Source organism: Chaetura pelagica, unplaced genomic scaffold (assembly GCF_000747805.2).
Source record: "Chaetura pelagica isolate M959 unplaced genomic scaffold, ChaPel_1.0 scaffold17, whole genome shotgun sequence".
NCBI lineage: Eukaryota > Metazoa > Chordata > Aves > Apodiformes > Apodidae > Chaetura > Chaetura pelagica.
In genome coordinates, this window is record NW_009970726.1 from 12,766,220 (window position 1) to 12,793,400 (window position 27,181).

At 40.3% G+C, this 27,181-nt stretch overlaps 1 protein-coding gene across 1 annotated transcript in view; it reads right to left on the reverse strand.

Annotated features, from left to right (window-relative positions):
- DPP6 (dipeptidyl-peptidase 6) overlaps positions 1–27,181 on the reverse strand; it is a 267,407-nt gene that overhangs the window by 12,483 nt on the left and 227,743 nt on the right. The window contains exons 13-17 of the mRNA XM_010007008.1: positions 26,231–26,338; positions 25,549–25,640; positions 24,001–24,048; positions 21,510–21,628; positions 2,104–2,151 (exon numbers count right to left, since the gene is read on the reverse strand). Coding sequence (XP_010005310.1) covers positions 2,104–2,151; positions 21,510–21,628; positions 24,001–24,048; positions 25,549–25,640; positions 26,231–26,338 — 415 coding nt within the window. The remainder of the gene's footprint in view (positions 1–2,103; positions 2,152–21,509; positions 21,629–24,000; positions 24,049–25,548; positions 25,641–26,230; positions 26,339–27,181) is intronic.

Genomic DNA, 27,181 nt, shown 5'->3' on the forward strand with positions numbered 1-27,181 from the left:
TAGTTTTCCTTTTGAGACACACTGAAACACAGATGTGTAACCCCAGCTCCTCAAATAATACTTTTGGTACCTGATTATCATGCTGCCATCACTCATCTCTGCTGAACAGGCAGGCACAACACAAAACTGTGTCCTTCCCAGTGAACATGTATCATCACAGACCTTTCAGCAACACTATTGATTCCATGACTATTCACTCTGCTTCTGAAATGCCTGGCTCATCTCCATTGAAACCACTACCCTCACAAAAGTGCCAAAGCAACAGCCTATTACATTTAGTTAAATATTAATATTCTCATTTAATTATCAGGCACAAAAGTAGCTTTATCAGCAGAAAGGGCCTTGCCACGTAGGGGAATTTAGTCAAGCCATTTTGTTTGTTCATATAATTGCATTCACAGAAAGCCAGGAAGACTGTGGAGGAAATAAAAAAGATTGGCATATCTCCTAAAGGACTTTCTTTTCTGCTTTAGGACCACAGGGAGCTTGAGCCTGTGGAGTACAAATGGTCATTGCTTAATTAAATGTAAGCACACTATAATATTCAATGCAACTCACTATTATCAGATTATTGCAGAATACAGAGGCAAACTCCCTTTATAGAGTAAAGGGGTCATATTAAGTAAGTACATTCAGGAACATGCAACTGTCAGTTGCCCTGTTTTCAAAAGCAAAAGAATGAGAGGAAGAAAAAAAGAAGCAGGGGAAATGCTAATCATATGCAAAAATAATGGATTTCAGTAGGGGATGTGTTCTGTGCATGACTAGATTGAGTTCTCTGTGTAATAAATGCTACACATATATATCTGTAAAAATAAAACTAGTGTCTGTGTGGTTTATGTTACTTTTTCAAGCCTTTCATTCGCTCGTTCTGTTTTATGGCATTTCTCATTTTATTCACATAAAAGTATTTTATAATACAGGGGGCTATGACACATTTCATGAGAGCTCTCTCCTGTACATGCTGTTACAGTCTCCATGCCTATGGTAAAATGAAAATATTGTGCTTAAGGAGGGGGAAAAATAAATTTACTTTGGAGCTGCAGGTCAGAGCTAACTCTCCTGGCCCTGTGGCAACATCCTCTGTGGGCTGAAGAGCCTTGTGGGCATCAACAGAGCTGCTCTGGAGTGATGCTCAGCAAGGGCACTGCCAAGCCCAGGCCTCTGCCAGGAGGAAGAGCTGATACCTCCTGGTGAAAAGACCCAGCTATGAGTGGTCACTGGTGCAGGAAGACTGAGCAGCTAGGGTCTTGCCATTTGCTTTCAATATTACTTAAAAAAAAGCAAGTATTGTGTTTTTGTAAACCAGAACAGCTACTAGTGCTAACCTTTGCATATTTATAGCAGAGCCAGGGACCAGAGGGGCACATGTTGCTATCCCGCTATTGCAACAACATTAACATGTACAAAAAGTGAGAACCCTCCTCTGGATAGAAAGTCCAGAGCTCCATCATGGCATTCTTATCCAGAAACTACAGACCAGTGGGGAAACTGAGTCACAAGGAAATGACATCTTTATCTCACAGTCACTCCATAAGCAAGATGATGTCTGATGGCCTAAGCCACGGTCCAGGGGAAGTTGTGCTGCTTTGCTGTGGCAGCAAAGATCTCTCTTGCTGCCCTTACTGGACAGTCACACAGCAGTACATTGCTTTAACCTAACTTGTCCTAGGATGCTGCTGAATTTATTATGCATTTCTCCCTCTGCAAAAGAACATTTTAATAGGAAGAAATTGACTGAAAAAAGATGGGAGGATAAATTAGAGTTAAATGTACAACACATTTCCTTAACAGCATTGACACTAAATAGAACACTGTAGAGTATTAGAGTATTTCTATTTTAACAGCATAGGCTACAATATGCCACAAATTTGATTCTAAATCATTACTATTATTATTTTTTTGAGAAAGCTGATAACAAGCATAACGCCCAAAGCCCTGTGTTTGCACCCCAAACAGCAAGTCCCATTTACTTGCAGAAGACTTGCATTTAGGCAGAGTCTGAGCTCCCTGCTGGTGTAAGTTTACCAAAGAGCAGCTACACCCCAGTGTTCTGCCTGGCTATTTTCCTCTGAAGAATTGCAAAGGTCAAGTCCATCTTACTCTGTGCATTGGTTGTGTTGTGAACAGTCACCATCGGGACCCGGGGACCTTGAAAAGAAGAAAATAACTCAGTTAAAATCTATGGAAGGACACACAGATGCATGTGAACCTGGTTTTGAATTCCATGGAGCTGAAGACTCCCGAGACTTGCTTTCCATGCAAGAGTAATCTAAAAAGCAAATCACCCTAGTATTAGAAAGAGTCTAGGAATAAATGACAGTACTGTAGACTCAAAGACATGTGAGGTTTCAAAGCCAATTCCCAATGGGCCACTAAATGCATCTTTCCCTGATTTGTAAGCATTATAATTAGCACAAACACAATTAAATAACTTGCTTTTAAAAATTATTCAAATGACAGTCAAACACCACAGCACAAAGCATTTACATTTCGTCTGCCCTGGGTAACTGTTGCTGGTTTGCAAACATGTAGGTTTTGTTTTTGTTTTGCTTTGTTTGGTTTTTGTTCAGTTGGATTTTTTGGTTTTGTTTTTTAATAAAAATTAATTAAACACCTGTTTGGCTCTTACACTAAGGAAGACCACATATGTAGTCTTAAATTGCAGCATTTGAAATGAATCAGTATTACACAAAGAGAGCTGTCATTATTGTGCAATGCACAAGAATGAGCCACAGAATTCATAGGATGCTACAGCCTTTAGGATGCTGCAGTCTTTTAGTCCAGTCTAAACCTCCCCTGGCACAACTTGAGGCCATTTCCTCTTGTCCTATCACTTGTTACCTGGGAGAAGAGACTGACCCCCACCTTGCTACAACCTGTTTCAAGTAGTTGTAGAGAGTGAGGAGCTCTCCTCTCAGCCTCCTCCAGGTTAACCATTTCCAGTTCTCTCAGCCACTCCTCATAAGGCTTATTCACCAGACCCTTCACCAGCTTCATTGCCCTTCTTTGGACATGTTTCAGGTCTTCAATGTCCTTCTTGCAGTGAAGAGCCCCCAGACTGAACACAGTATTTGAGATGCTGCCTCACCAGTCTTCAAGGCAGGACTCCTCTTTTATATGCTGAATTTCCAGATCAAACTCAGTAAGCAAGGAGGGTGTGCAGCTGGTGAGGATGGCAAAATTTGGAACTGTCCCATGAAGACCCATGAAGGAAAGGTTGTTAGAAACCATGTTTCCTCCTTTCTTGGGCTCCAACGGCCTGATGACAGACTGCTGGGGAAACCTGCTGTTGGGCTACACCGAATATCTAAACCCCCATATGCCTATAGAGAGAAAAGGCAGGAAAGGTTTCATTTATAATTAAGTTGACTGATACAGTGCTCTGACTTCTGTCTCCTAGTAACTGAGAATTTCCTTCACTAACAACCCAATTCCTTTGTTTGCATCACTTTCTTAGAATGCAGGTAAGTGATTATAATGCACAGAGGAAAGCCATGTTTAGCTCACCAGGATTTAGAGGAATTTACCTTTCTACTAGCAATATACATTGATATGTTGACCATATTTATTTACAATCTGCCCTGCTTTTTCCCTGCAGTACCAGAAGCCAGTCTGCTGGAAAAGTAGCAAACTTAATAAATTCAGCACAGACATGATAAAGTAATCACTGGAAAAACTGTAAGAAACTAATAAATACAGAAAAATCCAGTATGTAGTTTAGAACATTCCGCATATTATATACTATGTTTCCTTAGTGTCTCACTACCTTACTGTCATCTCCCTAAATCAATATTTTAAGTCAGGTGTCAAATAAAGAGATTCAGTTAGTACCAAATAAAGATGTTTAAAAAATATACTACAGTATCTTGAAAAAGTAGACTTTTCAACTTCCCAGGTTGTTGGTTTTTTTGTGTTTTGTTGTGGTTTTTTTTCAACAAATGAGAAAAAAATGGCAAAGACAGGTATCTACAGAGCAGAATCATCAGGTTTGTGTGAAAGATGACTCTCCATGCTAAATATTCTGAGTGAGGACACTCCAGTTACATAATGTGTTTCACATGTGTGCAGGCTCAAAGTCATTAAGAAGAAAAATCACCTTTTTTAGGAATTAGGTAAATTGCTCATTTCAGATTTTAAAGCTTAGTTACATGCTAGACTATGTCTCCTACCACACACACATCAGAAGCTTTTCAACACTCACAAGTCGAGTGCCTAATGCTTAACAGGGAGAGAACAAAATTCTTGATATCAGGAAGTGTATATTCATTAGGTGCCTCCCATCATTTATTTTTCAGCCTATAATGGTGTGACAGTCCCATCACACATGCCATATGGTAAATGCCATCCACTGTCATGTGCAGATCCGAGAGTGAAACCTAATTTGTTCAATGAACTGCTGGGAGCTGCCAGAAGCAGAGTGAGGACATCCTGTGCTCCCTGCCTTCTCTCTCCAGAGCCCTTCCAAACAGGCTTTGATTTGGACTCCTGAGCCCTGGTACACTCTGCAGCTTCTGTTCTTTAATCAGTGGTGATGAACACCCATGTCTTCCTGCCCCCCTTGGTAACTTTTCAAATGCTCTGTCTCTTCCTTAGAGAGGTCCTGAGCACACATGAGCATCAGGTGCAGGCTGCTTTTAAACATTTGCTCGTGCTTCTTGCAGAATAAAACACAAAGTACTCCACTTTCAGAAACTAAAGCAGATTCCAAGCTGGTTTGCCTCCCATGTGAAAAGGTAAGGGAAGCCCAGCACATACCCATAAGCTGGGTGACTGTCCCCAGAATGAGGGACAGGAGACTTTCCTGCATAACAAGAGGATGATGATGCTGTTGCATTTCTTCCTCCTGCCCCAGCTGCAGAGGGGTAGATACAAGCAGAGCTGTGATGATACACTCTGAGGGGTGGGCTTATTTAGGATGCTGGGTGCCATGGTATGGGCTCTGTAAGCCCGTTATCCCTCTCTGCAGCCCCCTGGCAGGAATGGGATGGGGTGTGCTGGAGCACTAACAGCTGGAACTGCTTCACCTGGCTTGTAAGCTCCACTCCCCTCTCCTGGGCTCCCGCACTGCACCAGCCAACTCCAGTAACCTGATAGCAGCTTTAATGGTGCTGCTTTATTTGTAGCATAAGAGGAAGGACTAAAACTATTGGCAGGAGAACTTCTGTGCATGGACATACTCTATATATTCCTGGATAGATGCACAGTTAATAATGCTGCACAAATCTCCAGTTACTGGAATGAGATTTTCAATTAATACAGCTAAAAATCTGACTTTATCATAAGGCCTTTGACTTTAAAAATGTTACTGTCATTATCCAATACTAGAAGTAAATGAAGTCATTTCTCTGTAATGACATGGCAGATTTATCATCAAGAAATTACTACCTACTGTGATCTGAAAGTGCACAGAAACTCAATGTCTAGTAATTTGACAAGCAGCAACATTGGTCGTGGCTTGTCATCAATTTTTAAGCAGTTTTCAGTATTTCTGAGAAGGTTCTGCTTAAACACTGTCAGAAAGAAGAAACTCTAGATATTGAGGTAGTAAGGCACAGGTTTCCAAGACTAAGAATGGAAAATCATACAACTTTGAATGAAATATTTAACAGACATTGGTTCTGCAATATTTTAAGATAATTTTCCGAATCATTCCTGATGTTTTAATGATCTAAACAGCATAGGGAATTATCAGCTCCAACTTGGAAATGAAAGTAGTGCTCATATAAAGAACATGAAGTAAAATTGCAAAAAAGGTAATCAGAGTTATAGAAGTGTTACAAAAGGAAATAAAGAGGAATTGTCTTATTCTCCTTATCCATATTCTCAAAGGCTTCAATGTGGCAGATAATTTCAGACCAGAAGCTAAATTCACAGTGTGTAAACAATGAAAATTCAAATACTCTCTGCCAGTGCCACCAGCATATCTTTTAAGCACTGATGAATGATTTAAAAGAGCAGCTGCAAGCGATGGGAGCTGAGAGGTCTGGCTCTGCACAAGTGAGATAATTGGCAACAGCCATCTCTGTGTACAGATTCCAGATCTCTTTATTTGCTAATCCATGAATTATTTATATGTGCTGCATAAAGTTCATGTGTTGGGGTGATATTATCATCCTAATAAATAAAGACATGGGGAGCTCTCTGAACCACTGCTCACAATTAAAATATTTTCCTATTTACAGTATTTTCCCTTCTATGCTATGGACAGATGTTCAGGCTGTTTACTTTGACAACCTTGTTGACACAAACATCAAACAGATTTGTGCTGCTGTTCACCCTCCCCAAGGCTTTTAATTTTTTAATCTAATCTTTACTTCTTCAAATGTAACTTGCCTTGTAAAATAATCAATAATGTCTTGTTCTCAGGCAGGACTGCACAAACCACATGGGTAGGACTGCTTGTTTCTGCCCCATCTGATACCAGCAATAAATTTCATGCTTGCTTTATGTACAGCAGAAATATATCTGGTTGTCCTGAGGCAGCTTCAGTTAGCAGTGTCTAGTGGGCAAATAAGCAAGAAATTTGTTCTTATTTATACTCCACAAAATAGCTCTAGTACATTCTTCAAAAGGTTGCTGGAGTCAATAAGCATGGTCAGGTCCTAGGTTTGTTCTACTGGATTTTGAGAGGTGCCTACAAACAGAGGTGTGGGAAGCTGGGTTGATACTGACCAGCTCCATCCCACCACCCCTTCTGTGGTCACTGAAACACAGAACTTGGTCTGAGGAGACTGACTCTTTCTTGCTTCATTGAGTTCCTCCTTCCTGAACAGAATTGACAAGGACTCTACCCCTGCTGCTGAGGACATTTTAACTAGTCCTTATATAGTGAAGCTGCAACTTGCCCAGTTCTATGGAAAAGTCTTTGCCTGGTCCATCCTAAAAGACCATTTTCCTTTCCCATGATCACATCCAGTATGTGGTTTCCATATAGCCAGCGATGAGTTTCACATGCCCAGGCACCCATCTGCTCTTCTGAGGTAATTGTCACTCCTGAGCTCCAGGCATACAAGGCAAAATCTTGCCTTGAGTCACCATGTGCTTAATTTTGCTCTTTGTACTATTAATTTTTCCTGTTTTAGCCCTGCAAGAAAGGCAGATTCTCCAGTAATTCTCTCTGCCTTATGTAGATGCTTATCAGTTTTGTGGCCTTAACAAATTCCATTAGCTGCATCCAGCTTTGGGTTCCCAGGCTGCCAGGGAACAATCTAAGTAAGGTCATTCCCAAGACCAGCTCCTAATGAACCCTGCTGCTGATCTCCAATTAGCCTTATTTTTCTCTTCATCATAATCTACTGCCTTCTTTCATTTAGCTGGTACTTAACCTTCCCTTACAATTCTTTCACTAATCCCCATCCTCTCCTTCTTAATTAATATCATCCAATGAGGTACTACATGGAGTGGGCTGAGTGAAATAATTTCTTTCCATTCATGAGACCTTGGCAAAGGTTTTAAAAAGCCATCATGTGACAATGCATGTGGATGGTTCCAGAGAGGAACCTGGAAAACCTACGACCTTCAGGAACCATTGCAAGTACCTTCATCCACTACAGGGAAAAGATCAGCTACAGAAAGGAGGTAGGTCAGGAGAATTGACTTGCAGAGTTCCTGAATCTAATAGTGCACTGTGACTGTGTACCTGGAGACATAAGTGCCAGTGGTAGGAAGGAACCACTCCAGCTCATGTGGGGATCACTGACTTCCCCAAAAGGCTAAGTAAGGTATTTTGTTCCAGCATGATGGTTCAGATTTATGGTTGGAAGAACAGATTTGAATAGAGAAATCCCCACACTCAATTCTCTTTTTCCAATTTCTTTTCTATTTCCTGCTATTTCTAATTTAATCACTCATCAATACAGCCTCTTTCAATAAACCCAGGCTTTCTGCAAACTTGTGAAAGAAAAAGTTTAACATTTGCCCCCATCTTAAAAACATGTTTGTTTCTTATTGGATTAGTATAAGCTAATCCTAAAAGAAACAGCATCTAAGAAGGAACATGCCTGACATTTTCCATATTCCCTGCCTGCCTTGGAAAGTCTCTGGATTACTCAGAATGTTCAGGGAGGTTGTGCACTCTCCATCCTTGGAGGCTTTTAAGAAAAGACTAGACAGAATCCTGATCAATCTGGTCTGATCCTTAACACTGCTTGGAGCAGGAGGTTATGCTAGAGACCTCCTAAGATTCCTCCCACCCTGAATTTTCCCATGATGTTGTGATTCCTTGAATAACAGGTATCACAAAAGCCAGTGTAGTCATGACTGTGTAGCCATGTCCTGGTAGAGTTGTGTAAGGAAGGAAGAGCATTGCCATCCCTGTTGTTTCTCCCAGTACCTCTACTAAACATACTGCTGATATATTTAAAGGAAAAGGATATTTCCTTCTAATTGTGACATATTTTGTGTTTATTCCATTAAAAACAAATCTGATCAGATGGCTGGAGCATCTCCCCTATGTAGATAGGCTGAGGAAGCTGGGGTTGTTCAGCCTAAAGAAGAGGAGGCTCCATGGTGACCTTATAGCAAGTTCCAAATACCTAAAGAAGGCCTACAAGAAAGCTGGGGTAGGGCTTTTTACACGGGTGTGTAGTGAGAGGGCAAGGGCCAATTGTCTGAAGATTAAGAAGGGGTGATTCAGGTTGCACTTTAGGAAAAAGCTATTTCCTGTGAGGGTGGTGAGATGCTGGAAGAGGTTGCCTAGGGAGGTGTGGAAGCTCCCTCTCTGGAGGTGTTCAAGGCCAGGTTGGATGGGGCCTTGAGCAGCCTGATATAGCAGGAGGTGTCCATGTCCATGCAGGGGGGTTGGAATTAGATGATCTTTAAAGTCCCTTCCAACCCAAACCATTTTGTGGTTCCATGATTCTATGAAAAACCTAGTATAAACTGATTTAGATAATTGTAATTTATTATTTTCCATAAGGATTTTTTTCTTGCAACAAAATAATAATATCCTAGCTAGTTAAATAATAACTGATGCTAGGTATTCACTTAAAAAAACCCAAACCCAACCACACACAAACAAAAACATTGCTTTGAATTTGTTGTTCAGCTGTTTTCCTCTCATGAGTTCTCAGGTTTGAATGTATCCTTAATGTACTGACTGTGTTAATAAAGAGCTAAACAACTATGATGCAAACAGGCAACAAAAGCTAGCAATAAACCTTACAGCTGGTCCAGCTGACAAACAAGGTGAAAGAAGGAGTTTTCCTTAGAGGAAGGTTTAAATTTTGAGGGATGGTAACATCTGTACTACCCACTGCAGAATAATGAGTTCAACCAAGGTCGCTCATAGAGCTGGAAATAACACACATGCACCCTAGTCTCAACATGCAGGAGGCCACTGCCTGATTTGTGAAGCTTCATTATTTGAAGCCTGTTGTCATGGTCATTTATCTCCTATGAGTGGAGTTCAGATAAAATTTGATATGTATGGAGCGACTGAATGACAAGAACCCTGGCTGGAAGCTGCTGATAGATCACCTTCCTCTGGGCACTGCCAGACAGTTTATATCCACAAGCAACAATCAAAATGGAAAAAGGATCAAAGTATATAAAAGCAAGGAACATGTAGTGCTGTGTAGACTGAGGTATTTTGAAGGGGACAGGAGTTTCACTTTCATTTCACAAACTTTTTTTTCCCCTGTGCAATGGAAATCCCATTTATTTTCAATTAATTTTATTATTAAATGTGAATGTGTATTTTTTTTCTACTTTTGTTATGTCACTGAGTATTTATTGGTACTTTACACTGCATTAAAGATGTATAACAGTGCAGTGAAATATTGCAGGACATAAATGAATGGTCTGATGAAAGGAAGACAAAATGTGACTGGAACATCCACAGAAGACACTGTTTTAGTTCACCTCAGTCTATATTAACAACCCCATTGGTAAGAGCTGATAGAAAAGAAGTTTCAAATTCCAAACCACTAATGCCATCCTCTCTTTTCCTGGAGAAGAAGTTCTTGTGGTACCTTCTGTTTCTGCAGACTTACTTTTCATATCAGTCTGCTATTTTGGAGTAGTACAAGCATGCAAGGAAGAGAGAGTGAACTCTCCCCATCCTGCCTTTCCCCACGGGCTTTCTGACCCGTGACCTGCACACAAAGGAGTTGAGAAACAAGAGCCAACCTTGGCTGTTAAGTAAGAAAGGAATCAAGTGAATGGAAATATGAATTATATAGTAATTATAATATAAATAGGACCCAGAGATTAAGTCTGTGCATGCTTTCAAACAGCAGAAACTAATTTCAGCTTCATAAGCCTCAGGAAAAGTTCCAAAAGGTCACAGTTTGCCTGGAAGCACTAATTACAGCCTCCCACTATTGGGTATACAAAAAAACAAGCGTGGATGTATTCATCCTTGTATAGGAAACCATCCTGGTCATAACAGATAACAGTCACCCAGTGACCTAATATGTGAGCAGCCCCTGGGATTGCTTTCCAGGCACGAGCATGGCTGCTTCCTCATTTAGCATTGGGCTGGATGGGCACCTGCACCCACATCCCTAAAGGCCATTATCACATTGCAGGGTGTTTAGCTGCAGTTCAGACTTATCTCCATGCTTCTTCTGCATCCTGAATTTTGTTAGCCAGATATTTTGGCTAGGATGTCTACCTTGTGCAGTAACACAATGATATCATATTCTTAGGGATTGCCTGTCCTCCTTTACCCAGATAGACAACACCAGGTTCAGAGCCCTACAGCACAGGGTGTGAAACACTGGCTTTCTACCCCTTGCTGTAGACCCCAGATCCAGGCCAAGGACAGCTCAGATGACTCAGAAAATCTGAACTCCCATGAGCTTCACAAAGGGCAGTAAGTAGCAAAACTTTCTGTTGAAGCATCTTATAACACTTGCTGTGATGGAAAATAATGTAACTCTGGGCCAGCAGATGAAACACATAATTTATTTTTAAGCAACAGAGAATATAGATACCACTCTGCTCTGGACTGCAGCAGTAATAAGCTGCAGTCATCAGATGCCTCATAAAATACTCCCAAATCCTTGCTCTGTGGTTCCCTAAAAAAACTAAACTAGTGCTATCCACTTCCATGCCTACCTTGGGTACTTGGTCTCACCCCAGCATTTCCCAGCTCCCTTATGCAGTCCCAAGAGTTTGTACAACCATCCAGCAACACAGCAGAACAGCTTCTAGAGCTGATGCCAGAAAAAATAATAATTAAATAAATAAATATACTGCATTTAATTTTCCTTCAGTTCCTGGATGTAGCTGAGAGCTAGTCTATTTGTGGCATGGGTAGCAGACCGGTGAAAAAGCCCCCCAGGTGGACAGAGGGTGGAGCTGCCTCTTTTGGTGGCAGCACTGACACTGTCTTCCAGTCCTTATAGACATACAGTGCTGTGGCTTTCTAAGATGTACTGATAAAAAATGTTATAAATTGCTTTATAGGAGGTTATTGCATTTCACAGCAAGGCAAGGTAAAGCAGAGAGAGGCACAGTCAGTGAGGACAGAAGGTAGAAACCACCTTCCCATGAGTCTCCTCCTCCTGGTCACCTCCTGGGACCTATTGTTTGTGGCACCTGTGATAAGGGAACTATTTAAAGTTGGGTCTCAGCCCTGGTTGTTTTAAAGGTCTTGGCTTTAGAGCTGTTGACATGGCTACACATTTCTATAAACCAGTGTCCACCTACTGCACTTCTCTATCTATAGGCTCTTGACTTGGTTAATAAAACTCCTTGTCAGTGCTAGTAGTTATTTCAACATCTAATTAAGTCTCTTTAAAGTACCTCAATGACATAATTTATCATGGTCCTCACCAAAGGTCACCTGAATTGCCAAGCTTTGGCCCTCTTAGCAGGACCAGCTGCACTTAGAAAACATTAACCTGAATTTCAATAAGAAGTGTTTTGAAGACTCTCTAAGATGCTTTGCCATTACCATGACAGGCAGTTTCATTATATTAGTTGACACTAAACCCACGTTTCAGAAATATTGCCAGGCACCAGGCAGTCTATGTATCCAAATTTAAGCAGGGATTAAATGTAGGTATTTCCCCTCTGTGTGTTTAATGTTTGTTTCAGGCTCTGGAGTGAGGTACTTGTGTCCACAGCAGCAGGCTTTCCCCAGCCATCTGCCAGAGGTGCCCCAAGCCACACAAAATGATTACCTGGAGAATTTAAAAGGGAACTTCAGCTTCTCTTAAAGACAAGAAAAAGAACTTCTACCATTTTAACCTGGGTGATATTGACAGAAAACACCCCCAAGCAAACACTATCCCTGCAGAGTTTGACAAGCAAACACATTTTTCCCTGGTCAAATCCTACTTATAAGATCAATACTTCCACACCACCCACAAGGAGCAAATTTCACACACATACACATCTAGGGCTTCTCCAGACAAAAAAAGCCACAGGATGCTCTTCCCCCTTGCAGCTGCACTCCTGGTTCCTAACAGACTCACAGTGCTATAAAAACTTATAATACATAATGACATGATTTAAACCAAAATGGGTGATTATATTTTTCATAACTGTTTTACTCCTGCTCTAACTCAAAATTCAACCCCTGATTCCAGAGATCTCTAAAAGGCCCAGAGCGATGCTACGGTGCCACGGGAGGTTCGTTTTGCTGGAGCCCCATCCCACCATGCATTGAGGGGCTCCTCTGCTGCTCTGGGTACCTCCAGCTCCTGCTGCAGCCAGGGGAGCTAAAAGCAGCCAGCACTTGGGAGGAGCAGACCCAGAATTTATTAAAGCCTGTGATGTAATTACAGACTTGTTCTTGAATTGCTATCGAGACAAAACCGTGCGGTGCTGTGAGCTAACAGCAAGCCTGAGCAACCAAGCCTTGTTAACACTTCAGGATGAGTTAATAATTTCACATGCTGGCTTTGTTACAGGAGTTCTCTCCTGCATATTAATAGCTGGGTTCCTGCCAGGAAGGTTTCTCTGCAACGTATAGATTGAAGATTCACCAAATCTTTCAAAACCACCCTGGTAATTTATCCATCTAGAAGCCTCTATGCCCCTCATTGTCACTGCATGTCTGAGCATGGCAGTCAGTTTTTATTTTCACAGCTCCTCTAGGAAGATGGAATTACAAGACTTGCTTGAGTTAGCTAAAGGAGATTGTGGCAGAGAAAAAAGTCAAACCCGTGTGTCCCAATCAGCACTCTGCAGCTTCTTGGACCAGTGTCACCAAATGTTTTTCAACTTCCTATGTCTAAATCCAGGCCAAAACATTAAAACAATTATTACAAAAATAACCTGTTTGTAGATATGTGTAGGTGGCCACATTCAACACTGAAATTAGAAAATCTAACAGTACTCAACAAATAACATGATTATTTTGCTAGAGAATGGCAAGAAATAACAACAATTTACCTCACTTTTTGTAGATATATTTGCCTAAATATTAAGTTGGTTTATGGTTCACAATCAAGTGTATCCAGGGAAGAGTCAAGATGTGTAGATCCTTTATTATTTGCACTGGTGTTAACCTGAGCATAACAACTGCAACGATCAAATTGGTTCCAGGAATGCTGCTGCTGAGACTGTGATATGCCAGATTTCCATGTGATATGTAAGGCAATCCATGAGTGATGTAGTTAGATTTTGTAGACAAATGTTGATTTATGAACTTGTGCTGTTGAATGGCAGACATCTTCCACTGTTTTATGGCTCCTTGCATCTGCTGCTCCATAGTTAGTATAAAGAACCCCTGTCTCCAGGTTTTCCATTACTTTCCAGGGATGGTAGATCTGGCCCAAATGGCACAGGTTAAAGGTCTGATTAAATGCAGGAACTGAGAAAGGTGTAGAAAGAGGTTCATTATTCTCCTGCCTGAAGGCACAAGCCAACCTCTTATTGCAGAAGCTGGGCAGACATGTCCCTGATGGGTACATTATTGCAAAGATCCTGAAGAGGGTAATTATGCACCATCCACTGATGGAGACAGAATACAGAGCTAGACACATTTCTGGTCTTTTCCAGTAGCCAGTGGTCATTTTCCTTGAAGTGCTGTCTTGCAATATGAAGAAGGAAATGGGGGTCATGGTACTTGACCCAAGATGGGGCCATAGGCAAACCATTAATTCTTGCTGTACCTCTGCTCCCCAGTTGCTAAAAGCATGAAAATGATCAGCTGGGGACAGGTTGCAAAGGGCTTTTCCCATTTTTCCATAACTCAAATTAAACACTTAGTGAATTATTTGTTTCACCAACAACAAAGCTTCTATTGTCCCTTCCCTGTATCGTGATAAATCTCAAGATACAATTCTCCTGAGATATTAACTAATATCAAGCTCCTCCTTATCAACATGACATAGATGTTGAAATTACTGCCAATAAGCCCCTGTGATGATCCCATGGCTCCCTCATATTAATGGAGAGGCTGAAGAAAAATGTGGTTTTATTCAGTCACAGTGAAAGACAAATGTCATTATCTTCTTTACTGAGGCAGAAAGGATTCAGACACTTTTATTAAGGAAGTAAGTCCCTAGCAGTAGAAGCCCCTGGGTTTTTTTGCTATGAATATCACAGACAAAAATGTCGTGAGTGCTATGCTAAAACTAGTGCATGTTTATGAAGATGTTTGTTGCTTAAAAATCATACCTCTAGAATTTTATGGGATTTGCAGAGAAAAAAAGTTCCCTAAACTCAGCATTGTGAAAATTGGAGATGAAACTGACTGAATCCATGAGAAGATGGGCAAAAGAAAATGTTACTTCATTGCAGTGAAATTCATCAACAAATCCAAACACTTTATTGGTTTTAATTTAGCTTTTTATTGGAACACATTCAAAGCTACCCAAAATCAGCTGGTAATCCCATAAGAGAAGAAAATGCTAGAAGGTTTTCCAAAATATGTATCTCCTGTGAAAAAAGACAAAGTCTTTATGCAGTAATGGCATCTAAGTATAGACAGAATACTGGAAACGATGCCCAGAATTTTATGTTTATTCACATTTAAGAAAAAAAATCCTTGAGCTGAACGATGCCAATGGCAATGGTGCTGGATGCTGCTGTGCCAAAGGATGTTCCCACCCACCCAGCTGTTGGTTGAGCTTATCTCCTGCTTCACAGCACTGGGTTTTGCAGCACATGAGGAATCATTAACGACCCAGTTCTTTGACTTTTCTGGCCACCTCCAGCCTCCTTTAACAGTTCTTTTGCACAGGAGTCTTGGCTTGTAAAAAGGCTTTTGTTAAAAGAAAGCAGGAGAGGTGCTAGTTAGCAGGTACTAACTGGGCTGAGAAAGATTGCACTGATCAAAGATATGAGCCCTGTTTTGAATCCTGGTCCAAACAAGCATAAACACTGAGCTAATGTGTTCTAAAGCAGATCTCATTATGAACTAATGATTTCACTTAATGTCTTTTGTAACTTAGACTTTCCTACACTAAACATTTATGTGTATATGGTATCCTCCAGAGGTGTAACCATACATTTCAGACTGGTTTCAACTGTGTGGGCAGGAGCTTGTGTTGCAACCACATCAGAGGGCAGAAAAATCAAGATTTTTTAAATGGTTCCAAAATATGGTTTTAGACCTCTCCATACTGGAAGGCTGAACCTTGCTAATCATGACTCTGTGGTGTCAGAAACGTGATTAAGAGAGGTCAGGAAAACCCACTACAAAGCAGAATCAGATGATTTGATTAAAATTGGGAGTGAAAGTCTTTGGTGACTCCAACAAAAATCTAGAAAAAAAAAAGTAAAATAATAATAAAAAATAGAATAAAGGGACTTTTAAAATACTCAGAATAAAGCTAGTAAGTGAAAGCAGCAAGTAATGCACCTGAGTTCCCATATCCAGATGGTGTTTTTATATTCCATCAAGAGGGAAGAAAGAAGATAATTGCTTTCTCAGGAAATGGTTTAAGGTGCTAAAGAGTTTATAGCTACATGCTTCCTCTATAAAGAATAAACTTGCAGGTCTTTTCCTTAAAACTCATAAATACACAGACAGAAAAAATTCCATGCACAATAGTATGAGGAACTTGACTCAGATTAGCACTATTTGGTTGCATTGCTTCTACATCAGTATGAATCACTCTCAAAGGAGATCCTTACACTGTAAAATTTTCCTGCTTTGTGTTTTTGCACCATTAGTTCTCTGTTTATGGGATTGAACCAGGACTTTATCTGGCAGGACCTAGGAGAGATAAATCCTATTTTTAATGATTTCCCAGGCCTGTAGGTATTCTTCAGCACTGTAGGGCCAGGAGTGCAGCTACAGAGCTGTCGTCATTATGGCTGCTGGCTCAGGGGACATCACTGGAGAAAGGCAAATGTATACCCAGATAAATATCTTTCCTGTTGGTCCTTTAGGTATTTTATTAAGCACAGTTCAGTTACGATACATCCTTTTACTCTACAGCTACAAAACTGTCTGCTAGGAAGACAGAAATTGCTTCATTCCCGTTACTTATGATTTCTGATCTACAGCATCTAGGCCATGCTACTGATAAGCACAGTGCTAGAGAGGACACCTAAATTAGGTGATAATACTTCAACATTTTTGTTAGAAGAGTCTATCTTTTTTTCTCCAAAAAGGGAGATGGCTTTAAAGTCATTTGAACTGCATAATACTGGGAGTAAAGAAGACCAGTCAGCTACAGACACAGGTTCCAGCAGAGAAAATCTTCAAAGAGCTAGGATGAACTCCAGTGATTTTATGGTAGTTTGAAGCAAAACAGTCTTACTGTTTCTGGAAAAGGAGTAAGGACTTGAAACCTACAGAAGGTAATGTTCCCTGTTCTGTTAGACTGTTGTCTCTTCTCAAAGTGAAAGCTGATTTTTCCCAAGCTGGTCAATGAATGAAAGGACAGTGTGGCAGAGGCACTTCTCAATCACCAGCAACCATGCCAAGCATGAGACAATGGTTTTCTCTTAGTCCACGTTACAGTTCTCTTCCCTCCGTGCAACTACCAGTTTTCTTCATGTCATCCCTAAAAGTGATTAATCCGTTCCTAATAATGCATTATTCTGGAGAACTGTAATTAGGAGGATGGTAGGTGTCCCATGGACACTCCTTTTCTCCTCCCTTTCCCCTCCCCCCAGTTTTCATCATCTCAAAATGGCATTAATTGCAGTAATGTATGCATGTGCCAGAGGCCTTCCTCACTATTCCTTTTGTCTCAGAGCTGAAAGGCATTAATCCTGGGTGGGGAACCTCACACCTCCCCAAGAGCATTGAGCTGGCCAAGATCAGCTTATGACTGAGGTCAGTTGATGGAGACTGACCAACTCACGTGAAGGGTGCTACAAAGTCACTGCCTGCAATAGCAGGGACTTAACTGCAGGATCCAGAAAAATTTTGCCAGTTCTGTCTGTTCAAGCAAAAGTCTCAATGACTTTGCAGATTTTTAATGAGTGAAGATGTTGTAACCAAACCTGCTACCCAGAAAGCCAGAGTACACCAGAAATGGTTGCACATCCTTTCTCCCCCCCAAAACAGCCTCATTAGGACTCAAGTTTTAATAGTGCTGGCAGGTTACACCAGGGAGTGAGGGAAGGAGTCATTGAAGACAAGGTGCACCCTATTAAAATGGAAATATTAAACCACTACAGAGCTGACTACAGTGGTAGCCACTGATAAAGCTTCATCCTTCAGAAAAGAAGGAGCTATCTCCTAAAAATGGGCTTAAGGGCTTTACTGGCTCAGTGTTCAGCCTCACGCCGAACGTGTCTGAACCCTGCTAAAGAAACAGGAATAACTTGCTTTCCACAGTCAAAACTTGTAATTTCTTACCCTTTTTGTTATGCAATTGAATTTTACATCCCATTCCAGATGACAAAACCTCATCCTCAAATTATGTATAAAGTAACAAAACCCCTTCACGCAGATCTTCTTTCTGTTTATCTTAGAGGAAATCCGTGGCAGTACCTGTGTTGGTTTATGAGAGGAGACAGAAGTGTAAACTCATATTTTATGATGAAAATGACAACAGGAGTGACCTTGCTCCAGCAGATATTGCCTTTTCAACATTGTCTAGAGGAGATAATCTAACAGCAGTCTGCAAAGCATCAAGTTTCCTCAGGCCCAGGTACAGTCATTCAATCATGAGCACAGTGAATTAGATGAAAAATAAGGAAAAGAGCCTTCTGGGACTGAGTGATTGCAATGAATGTTGCCTCCTGACAGCAGGCATTACATTGTCCTCTTGAGAGAGAGGTTACCTTTTATTATAGCAAACTACTCTCCTTTTAGTCTGTGCCAGGTAGCACTGGTATTAAGCACAGTCTTCAGGACAGCAAAAAAGTCCTTTAGGACACTTAGATGCTGCCTCTAAAGTACCAATCCAATCTTGACCTTTGGGATCAAATGAGCAATGCCAGACTTTTCTTGTTGTTTATATATATATATATATATATACATACACACTTATATATATATATATAGGTATAGGTATATATATGTATACATAAAATTTCCTTTCCATTGCCTTTCTTTTAAGTATCACAGAGAGCTTTACAAACAGTCATTGCTTAATCAAATCTTACAAACCTGGCCACCTATTTCAGGGAGGTTAAGCTGAACCACAGTCATGTCTGTGCCTCTAAACTCAGTGAAGTCTGCAGCAGAAGATAATACACAAGTCAGTAAAAGGGGCAGAATGAACCTGAGCTATGGTGGGGGATAGTCTCAGTGTCAGTACAGACATTGTATTCAAGCCATAAATATTTGCCCATTAATTTGTCCTGGGGACAGCTGAGAAAATGAAATTTTTGAAATTATTACAGGCTCGGTCAGAGTAAAATATTTTGTGTTTAGCTACCTTTGAAGATACATATGGGTGTGACATACATTAGTTACTGACACAAACACACACCTTTGTAAGCAGTCACAGGGTCACAGCAAGACCTGGATGCTTTTGTACAATGCAGAGTGAGAAGAAAGCACCAAGCAGCAACAGGTAGTGTCTCCCACTGTCTGCTCATTAACATCGACTCCAACTGTGATTTTTTTGGGCAAGCAGAGATGACAGAAACCTCTTGGCAGAAATCCTTGGGTAGCAGAGGTTGTAAGACAAACAGTTGTCCACTCAGGTGGGCTGCTGCTGCTCCACCTGTTTGATCAACCGCAAGATAAACTCCTTGATATGTTCTCATTCAAGTAGCTTTTCCAGCTATGCATTTTATGTGGGTATGATTAAGTGGGATTTCCTGCTAATCGAGAATATACTAGAGTATATCTTTTATTGCTTATGAGCAATAAAATAATACCCTGAGAAAATGAGGCAAGGCCAAGCTCTAGCTAAGCAGCCTGAGGAGCCATGGAGAAGGAAATCTCCTATAAGTGGATCCCAGTGATTTTTCTATCAAACCTCAACAGCTCTTCCTTAGTTGTATGATCAAAGTCTGACAGGATGGTTACTTATATCCAGAAGTCAGCATTTCAGCCAGAGAGATGTTTCCACTGACCTGACTCACATCAGCTGTGACAGGAGTTGTCTGTGCTATAAATGTGCCCATAGCAGATATCTGAAGCTAGATGGATCCTAGTCTAAAAGTGGTGAAAAGAAATGTTTCTATAAACTCCTTGAAAGCAAGAAGTTGAAAGACTTCTCACTTTCAGTTATGGAAATAAGAAGCAACTCCACCAAATATAACAGACAGTTAATTTTATAAAATAATTGAAAATGGAAGTCCTGCCAAGATCTCTGTATTTTTTCATGTGTACAAATTCTGCAAAGGTGACATTGACATCAGTGCCATAGCTCAAGATGTGCTAGATTTGTGCTACACTGAGATTACAGTTTGGGAATTTAGTCCTGTATAATGAAAATTGAGAAAAAAAAAATAAATCAGCAGATGTAAACAGATCTAGCTCTACTGACCTTATAATGGAGGTATTGTTTACAGCAGCTGGGAATCTAGCCCATAGTTTGCTATGCAAAGTCATTATCTCATGTAGTTGGATTTATGCACACACTAATAAAACTCATTAATCTCTTCAGGTATCACTACAGGTTTTTTGTGAATGAGATATAATGTCATACAAATGTATGACCTCATAACTGCTGATGATACCTTTAAAAAAACTTCATCTTGTTATTCACAAATGCTTCTAATTATGGTAAAAGAATTATCTTGGTGCAAAGGAAATGGACACTGTCTCCAGTAGCTGTTGACAGCTTTTCTTGCAATGAAAGCAAGAAGAAAAATACACAGGGTTTTTCTTCTAAAGAGACAAACTTCAGAAACATGCAAACATCTACTACAGAACTAAATGTTTATTGGGAAATAACACTTCTATGTCTGCCATAACTCAAAGAATTTACTTGTAGTCCATTAAGTTAATGAGTCCGTGGTACTGTGAATGCTGCTTCTCTCTTCTCTATTGCCAGGCTTTTTTGTAGAATACCTATAAATACCCCCAGAATATAGTCTATCTTTCCTTCTTGGGGCAGTACATGTTTTAACAAATGTCCATGTCCAGATGTTTTATTTGTTATTATGTCAACCATTTTACTTCTCCACTTTATCTCGATTATCCTGGTTATTTCCCATTTTACCATCTCAAATACTTGGTTTTTATCCTTGGTCTGCAACACAAACAGCTTCTGGCACCAACGATTACTAGCCAGTCAGAGAAGGGGCAGCCTCTGCATTGCCAACCAAACTGCTGATGTTCTGCAAAGTACTTACCTGCTCTGTGACAGCCAGCATACACTTTTCCTTATGTCACACGTTTGTTTTCTCCTTAAAATAAGTTATTTCTTGCTGGTTTGCTGCTTTGCAATACTTGTTTTAGGGCAGAGTGCAGCATTTTGAGCAGCTTCAATCACAGCAGTGGATGACTGGTGTGTGTGCATTGCAAGTGTATTTCAGAAAAGTAGAATTAAATTACTTAGTATTAAATGCTATGGAGTTCTGCATTTGTTCTTAACAGAGTTGGACAAAGCTAACTTCTCCTACCCTGGCTCAAACCAGGACAGCCTTTTTGATACTCTAAGGGGTCTTCAATACAGAAAGTCTCTCTTGTAGTACATTACTCCAAGTTAAGGTAGATTTATGATGAACAAGCAGTGAAACATTAGATACTCTGTATTCACATTGTCCACTGGGTAGCTTTCTGCAAACTGCTTTTTTCTTGTTAATCTTTCTTTTCATTGTAACTTACTTTGAATCCCCCTGCTCACAATACTGGTATGAGTTGATGCATTGGGAGCTCATTCCCAATCAATCACAGTTAACCCCACCTCTCTGGTTTATCTCCCAAAAACTTTCTGGTGTTTTATATCCTGCAGGTTTTGCTTTTACTTTAACTTAAGGATGCTTAGATTTGCTAGAGGAATGTACTTCTATCTTCAATAGTGAGATATTGGTTGCATGCATCTGCTGTCTAGTTAAAAATAAAAATACACAGAAGAAAAAAATATGTCAAGAGTAAAGTTTTTAAAGAAAAGTGACCCAGATATTTATGGTCAATCTTTCAAAGCTGCCTGCAGGTACACAAGATGTCTAAAGATATCAATGCTGTCTCTAAATCCTGTCCTTAGGCACAACAATTGCAGTAACAAAACCCAACATACCTTCACATGTGAGTAGGAAGTATTCCAGGTTGTGACTGAAGGATGCACTGAAGTAAGTACAGTTCTCAATCAGATCACAGGACAGACACTGCCTGTTGTAGTTCCCGTTCGTGTTTGCACTGAAAAAGTTAATAAAAGCCCATGAAGGTCACAGGGAAAATGTTGTCTGGAAGTGACATTACTTGAAGCTTACTGTACTGTAGAATAAAAGCATAAATACAAGGTGTGCAACATTAGTAAGAGACAAAGTATTTCCATTTGGCTGAGTTTCAATAGCAGTAGAATATATAAAAGGATACTGATGTCTTCAGTTGCAAGGTCAGGTGGTTATGAAGGAAGGTACAGTTTTTAAAAGAAAATGATGGTTGCAGTTGCACAAGAGGAAGTCATAATTCAGTGAAAGAAGGCCTGAAACAATGGAGCAGTGTTTTGACACCTGCTTTTACTACAACAGACAATAAAGAGTTGGAATTGCTTTCTGTAAGTTTCATACTGGTTGCCACACTGGTCTGATATGCTAGCAGCTGCCTCAGAGGTCAAAGTCCTTTTTGGGGGGTTAAATAGTAGCTCTCATAACATCTAAGTAGAAAGGAAAGACTGTATTTGGGGATCTATTTTTGAAGAAGGTATTATGGCCTTTCCACATCCTGAGATGAGCTTTTTAGGAGTCTACCACACATTGAGGAATGAATTACATATTATTTGCAATTATTAATACATAACATTTTGCACTGCTATAGCATTTTGAGTGTTCAAAATACTTCAAGAATACTAGCTATTAGGTGTTTGCAGCATTACTGTAAAGCAGATGAGTACTTTTTGCTACCATTTCAAGGCAGAGATCATCATCATCATCATCATCATCATCATCATCATCATCATCATCATCATCATCATCATCATCATCATCATCATCATCATCATCATCATCATCATCATCATCATCATCATCATCATCATCATCATCATCATCATCATCATCATCATCATCATCATCATCATCATCATCATTGAATGGTTGGAGTCGGAAGGGACCCTAAAGATCATCTAGTTCCAACTCCCCTTCATGGGCAGAGACACCTCCCACTAGATCAGGTTGCTCAGGGCCCCATCCAACCTGGCCTTGAACACTCCCAGGGATCGGGCTTCCATAACTACCCTGGGCAACCTGTTCCGTCTCACCACCTTCACACTAAAGAATTTTCTCCTAATGTCTAACGTAAATCTCCCCACTTCCAGTTTTGATCCATTACTCCTCATCCTCTTACTACAAGCTGTCAGAGCTTCAATGGTGTTCTGTCAATGAAGGTGTGCCAAGATTGCTGAAGAGCTGACACTCTTGGGCTGGGACAAGACACAAACTACCCCGCACAAAGAAAATACCTGAAGTGAGGCCAAGATCACTGTATAATCAAAGTAAGGTCAAGGAGGTTGACATTTTTGGCACCTCTTTTCCCTATGCGGGAAGGTGAGGTTAATGAGGCACCAGGATGAGCTGCATGCCAAGACAAGTGAGGTGTGGGAAGCTCTGATTTATGCCAGCAGCTCTTGAGCAGCTGGGCCTGGACTCAGCTTTGAAAATGAGATTCTATTCCTGTTTCAATAGAAATGAAAGGTCAATATAGTTTTGATTGGGTTTTTTTCTTCAAGAAAATAAACACTGAGCTGAGCTACTCTCAGAAAACTATGGAGTGAAGTGAGCAGGCATAGAAGTCTTGAAAGGAAAAAAATAATCAATTGCAGGTAATTTAGTTTACTCTAGTTTCCCTCCCATTGAGGAAAGAAATGTATGACATTATTTTTGGAAGGAAAATGCACTGAGTGTCCCTTAACAACTGATGTTATCACCAGCTCTGCCTTTCATTGCAGGTACTAAGATGACAGCAGGGTGATTGAAAAGAAAACCAGGACAAATAGAATAATGATCCCAAAATGTTTATTTAAAAGTTTGGGTTTCCTCCCCTTTGTAATCTGCTCCCACTATACTTTGTAACAGCTACACTACCCGTATCTTCCAATAAAGCAGCCTTTACTCATACAGCTAGGGAGGGTACTAAAGTCATCTGGAGTTGCAGAAAAGCATTTGCAAACATAACATGGTTTTTCTTTTCAATTTCCTGAAGAGGTGAGGTGTTATCAAATTTTCATGGAAACTCTTTCATGGAAAGAGTTTATACCCTTAGTTTATGTAATTCTGAGTTATTTTAAGTGTTACCCAGTCTTCTGGAAAGTCTTGTGACAGTTTATCAATCTTGAGACCAATTTAAAATTTGCCATAAAATGAGGAAATTGTTAAAGATAACACTTTTCCAAATGTCAAGCATTTTGTTCTCTATTGTGCTGCTTTGTCTGTCCCAGTGACAGATCACAAGATCAGTGCAATTACAGACAAACTCATAAGAAGCTGTTTCTATTTCAATCACTCATGTAATGATTCAAGTAAGATTGAAAAATTGTTCAGATCTGTATGAGAAATCAGCAAAGCACATACCTGTATAAATGTCGCCTCCTTGGTAAATCTTCTGTGCTGTGGAAATAACTGGGGGGGAATCAAAAGGCAATTGTATCATTAGAAGGGTGTTTACAAGTATCTCATACATTATCATCTTCATTCACATTGCCATTTACCTCATCTTGTAAAGGCAAGGAAAGCTTAAACTTAATTAGAAAAATATACCAAGGGACACATCACTGCAGAGGCTCCAGCAAATCCGTCACAGGCTGCTCTGCAGTTAAACCAAGCATGGAAGTGTTTGAGTCCTAGACTGGTCATGTCAGCAGATCAAAAAGGATCCTTCAAACAGCTTCCCTTTTCCTCTAGAATCAGTTTTTACTACCTATTCTCTGCCCAAACAGATAGCTAACAGGGGTCTAACAATAAACCCACCAAATGTCCTCTTTGAAAAAAGGCATTGGACTTTCAGACAAGACAGTATGAAGTTGAAGAGTACTTCGTTGCCCCTTGTTCACTGCTGAGATTGTGGTGAACTCCTTTCCTAGCCAGACAGTGAAAGCCCTGTTGTGTGGTGACAGCTTCTGGGGGTAACAGAGGAGTGCTGCTGGAGGTGGGCAACCTCAGTCCAGCATGCAGGGTCCAGGCTGATCCCTCAGAAGCATTTCATGTGAATAATGACAGAGCACAGGAGCAACTGTGGCGTTTGTGGGGTGAGTAACACATCAGGCAGGATTTTCAGCACTGCTGGTCTCCAATAAGCTGCTGTTGCCCTGATGTACATTTTGATGGACGTATTGTGTGGGGTATTTTCTGCTTGACTGACCAGTTAAAATGCAAATTAGACTTTGGGGCTAGTTTGTTACTTTGCTCTGTCAAGTGCCAAAGACTCATCTCATATGGACTTTATTGGTCATCGAGGGCATTCAAAACATTGAAGAAGCATCTTCTTCTTAATGATCGTTCAACATTTATCATATTTCAGAGACTTTTTACTCAGTTGTTCAGTGACCTGAAGAAACTGAGAGGTGAGAGCCTTGTATCCACCTGAAACTTTGGCTGGAAAGGAATCTATTTGGCATTTGATTCCAGAAAGCCTTCCAAACATTTTCTTATATAATTTCTTGAAATGTGGTTTTAAAAGCAAGCATTTATAGCAGTTATTTTACAAGAATAAAGGAAAAGTGTGAAGAGGGTTTGGTTTATTTTGGTATAATAACTAAATACTTTTTTTCTAATGTATTAGTATTTTTGTGGGTCAATAAAGGATTCTTTCTAAAACTATCTAGATGATCAGTGAAAATAGAGTTTCTTCCTTCAGAGATTAATATCAGAAGTTGCAGCAGGAGAAATCAGTCATTTACAGAAATGTATTTAATAGTCATCCAAAGAGAGGTGTGAACTATACAGAGAAAATCAAAATAAGGCAAAATATATGTAAAGGCATGGGAGGCTAAGTAAAAATTGAGACAACTCCTGCTGTCTTATCTGTGCCTCCATGTGCTCATACATTTCAGATTTACACACAACACCTTTGTAACTAACCCTATAGTCCTGGGCTAGGTAAAGGAAGACTTTGTTACTTACATTTTATGCCTTTTCTCATCATATGCCAATATCTTTGTCACATCCCAATCACCAGATGTAATAGACTTTAAGTTGTCACTGCTGCTGTTGGGCTGCCAGAAAGGAAAGAAGACTTCTTTATTCTTAAAAGAAGACATCTGAGCAAAGCTTCTCTTCTGAAAAAGGGAGTTCTTTTGACTCCATTGCCTATTAAAAAAAACCCCTGCATCTGCAATTTCCTACACCTCCCTCTCCCCACCCCCCTCTTTTTTTTTTCCAGGCATAGAAATATAATAGGGAGTCAGGATCATCTTAACCATAACTCCACTGGAGATAATGGGATGAATTCAGCACAGAAAAGCTTCAAACCCCTTCCTCTAATCCATCATGCCCACAAGCTTCTGATTAATCCTTAATGGCAGTGCATGGATTTACTTATTTACATATAAGGAAGGCTTTGAAAAACAAAAGCAAAGCAATTATATTGTTTGGGAAGAGACAGCTGACTTTTTTCTAACAAGTATCTCATTTGGAAATTCATGTTATTCTATGCCCAGTAAACCATCATCAAAGGTTTTCCTTCATTTCCATGACCCACATTCTGCTTTTGCACCTTCCATTCTCACCAGTACAAGCACAGATAGGACTTTTTACTGCTTTCTGCTTTAGGTGAGACCCAAAGCAGCAGCAGTGAGTGAGTCACCTGTGACGATGACATAGCGATGTGGTAGAACTTCCCGCGTCCTCCCTGGGGAATGGCTCGGACAAAGAAAAACTTCCGGCCATCCTTGGAAAAAATTGGCTCTTCATTCTGTAAACAGCAAATTTAAGGACCATGTTACCATTCATTTGTTGTATTTTAAATGGCTCAGTGCTGGCAAGCCCCTGTGAAATTAACTGCCAGTGAAACAGAGAGTTGCCCTTTAACAGTAACCTGAGGCAAACAAAAAGCTCTCTGAAAAGTGGAGGAAGTTTTGAAGGTTAGTGCTTCTTGCTCTGGGGGAAGCAGACACCTTCCAGCTGTGGGAAGGCAGGGAGACAGGCAGCAAGGAGGGGTCCTTGGCTAAAAAGTCAATTCCCATTTGCAAAGCAAAAAATACACATACACAGCTTGGGGCAGTTGGAATAAAGCCTTTAGAAATGGTTTGAATCTGGCTGGCACAAGTATGACAAATCCTGTTTACTGTGCTGGAAGAACTGATCTATTCCTACCCTAGAAAAACACAACTAACAGCATCTATCTGCTGTCTTTTGCTACTCTCTTACAAATGCTTATTTCACTGAATTATTTACAAAGGGGAGGATATATTGCAAAACTGTCTTTGACACAGAGTTCCCAGGTGAATGCGATGATTGACTTTCATTGGGTGACTAGAACTTTCAACCAGAGATAGAAGAGACTTAGCAGGAAGAAATCAGACACCCCATATGGTGAGCAAGCATTTCCTGGAAGGGTCTGTGTCTTCTTTTTGTACAGGAGCCCCGAGGCACATGAGAAGTCTCCACTGCAGGAGATGGTTGAACAGCATATTACAAAGGAAAGCAGAAGGATGGTCCATATGGTGTGACGCAGTAGTGCTGCACCAAGGGAACTGGCTAGTCTACTCTGTATCTTGAATAGTTGGGACTAAAACAAGAGCTGAAACTCTGCTGA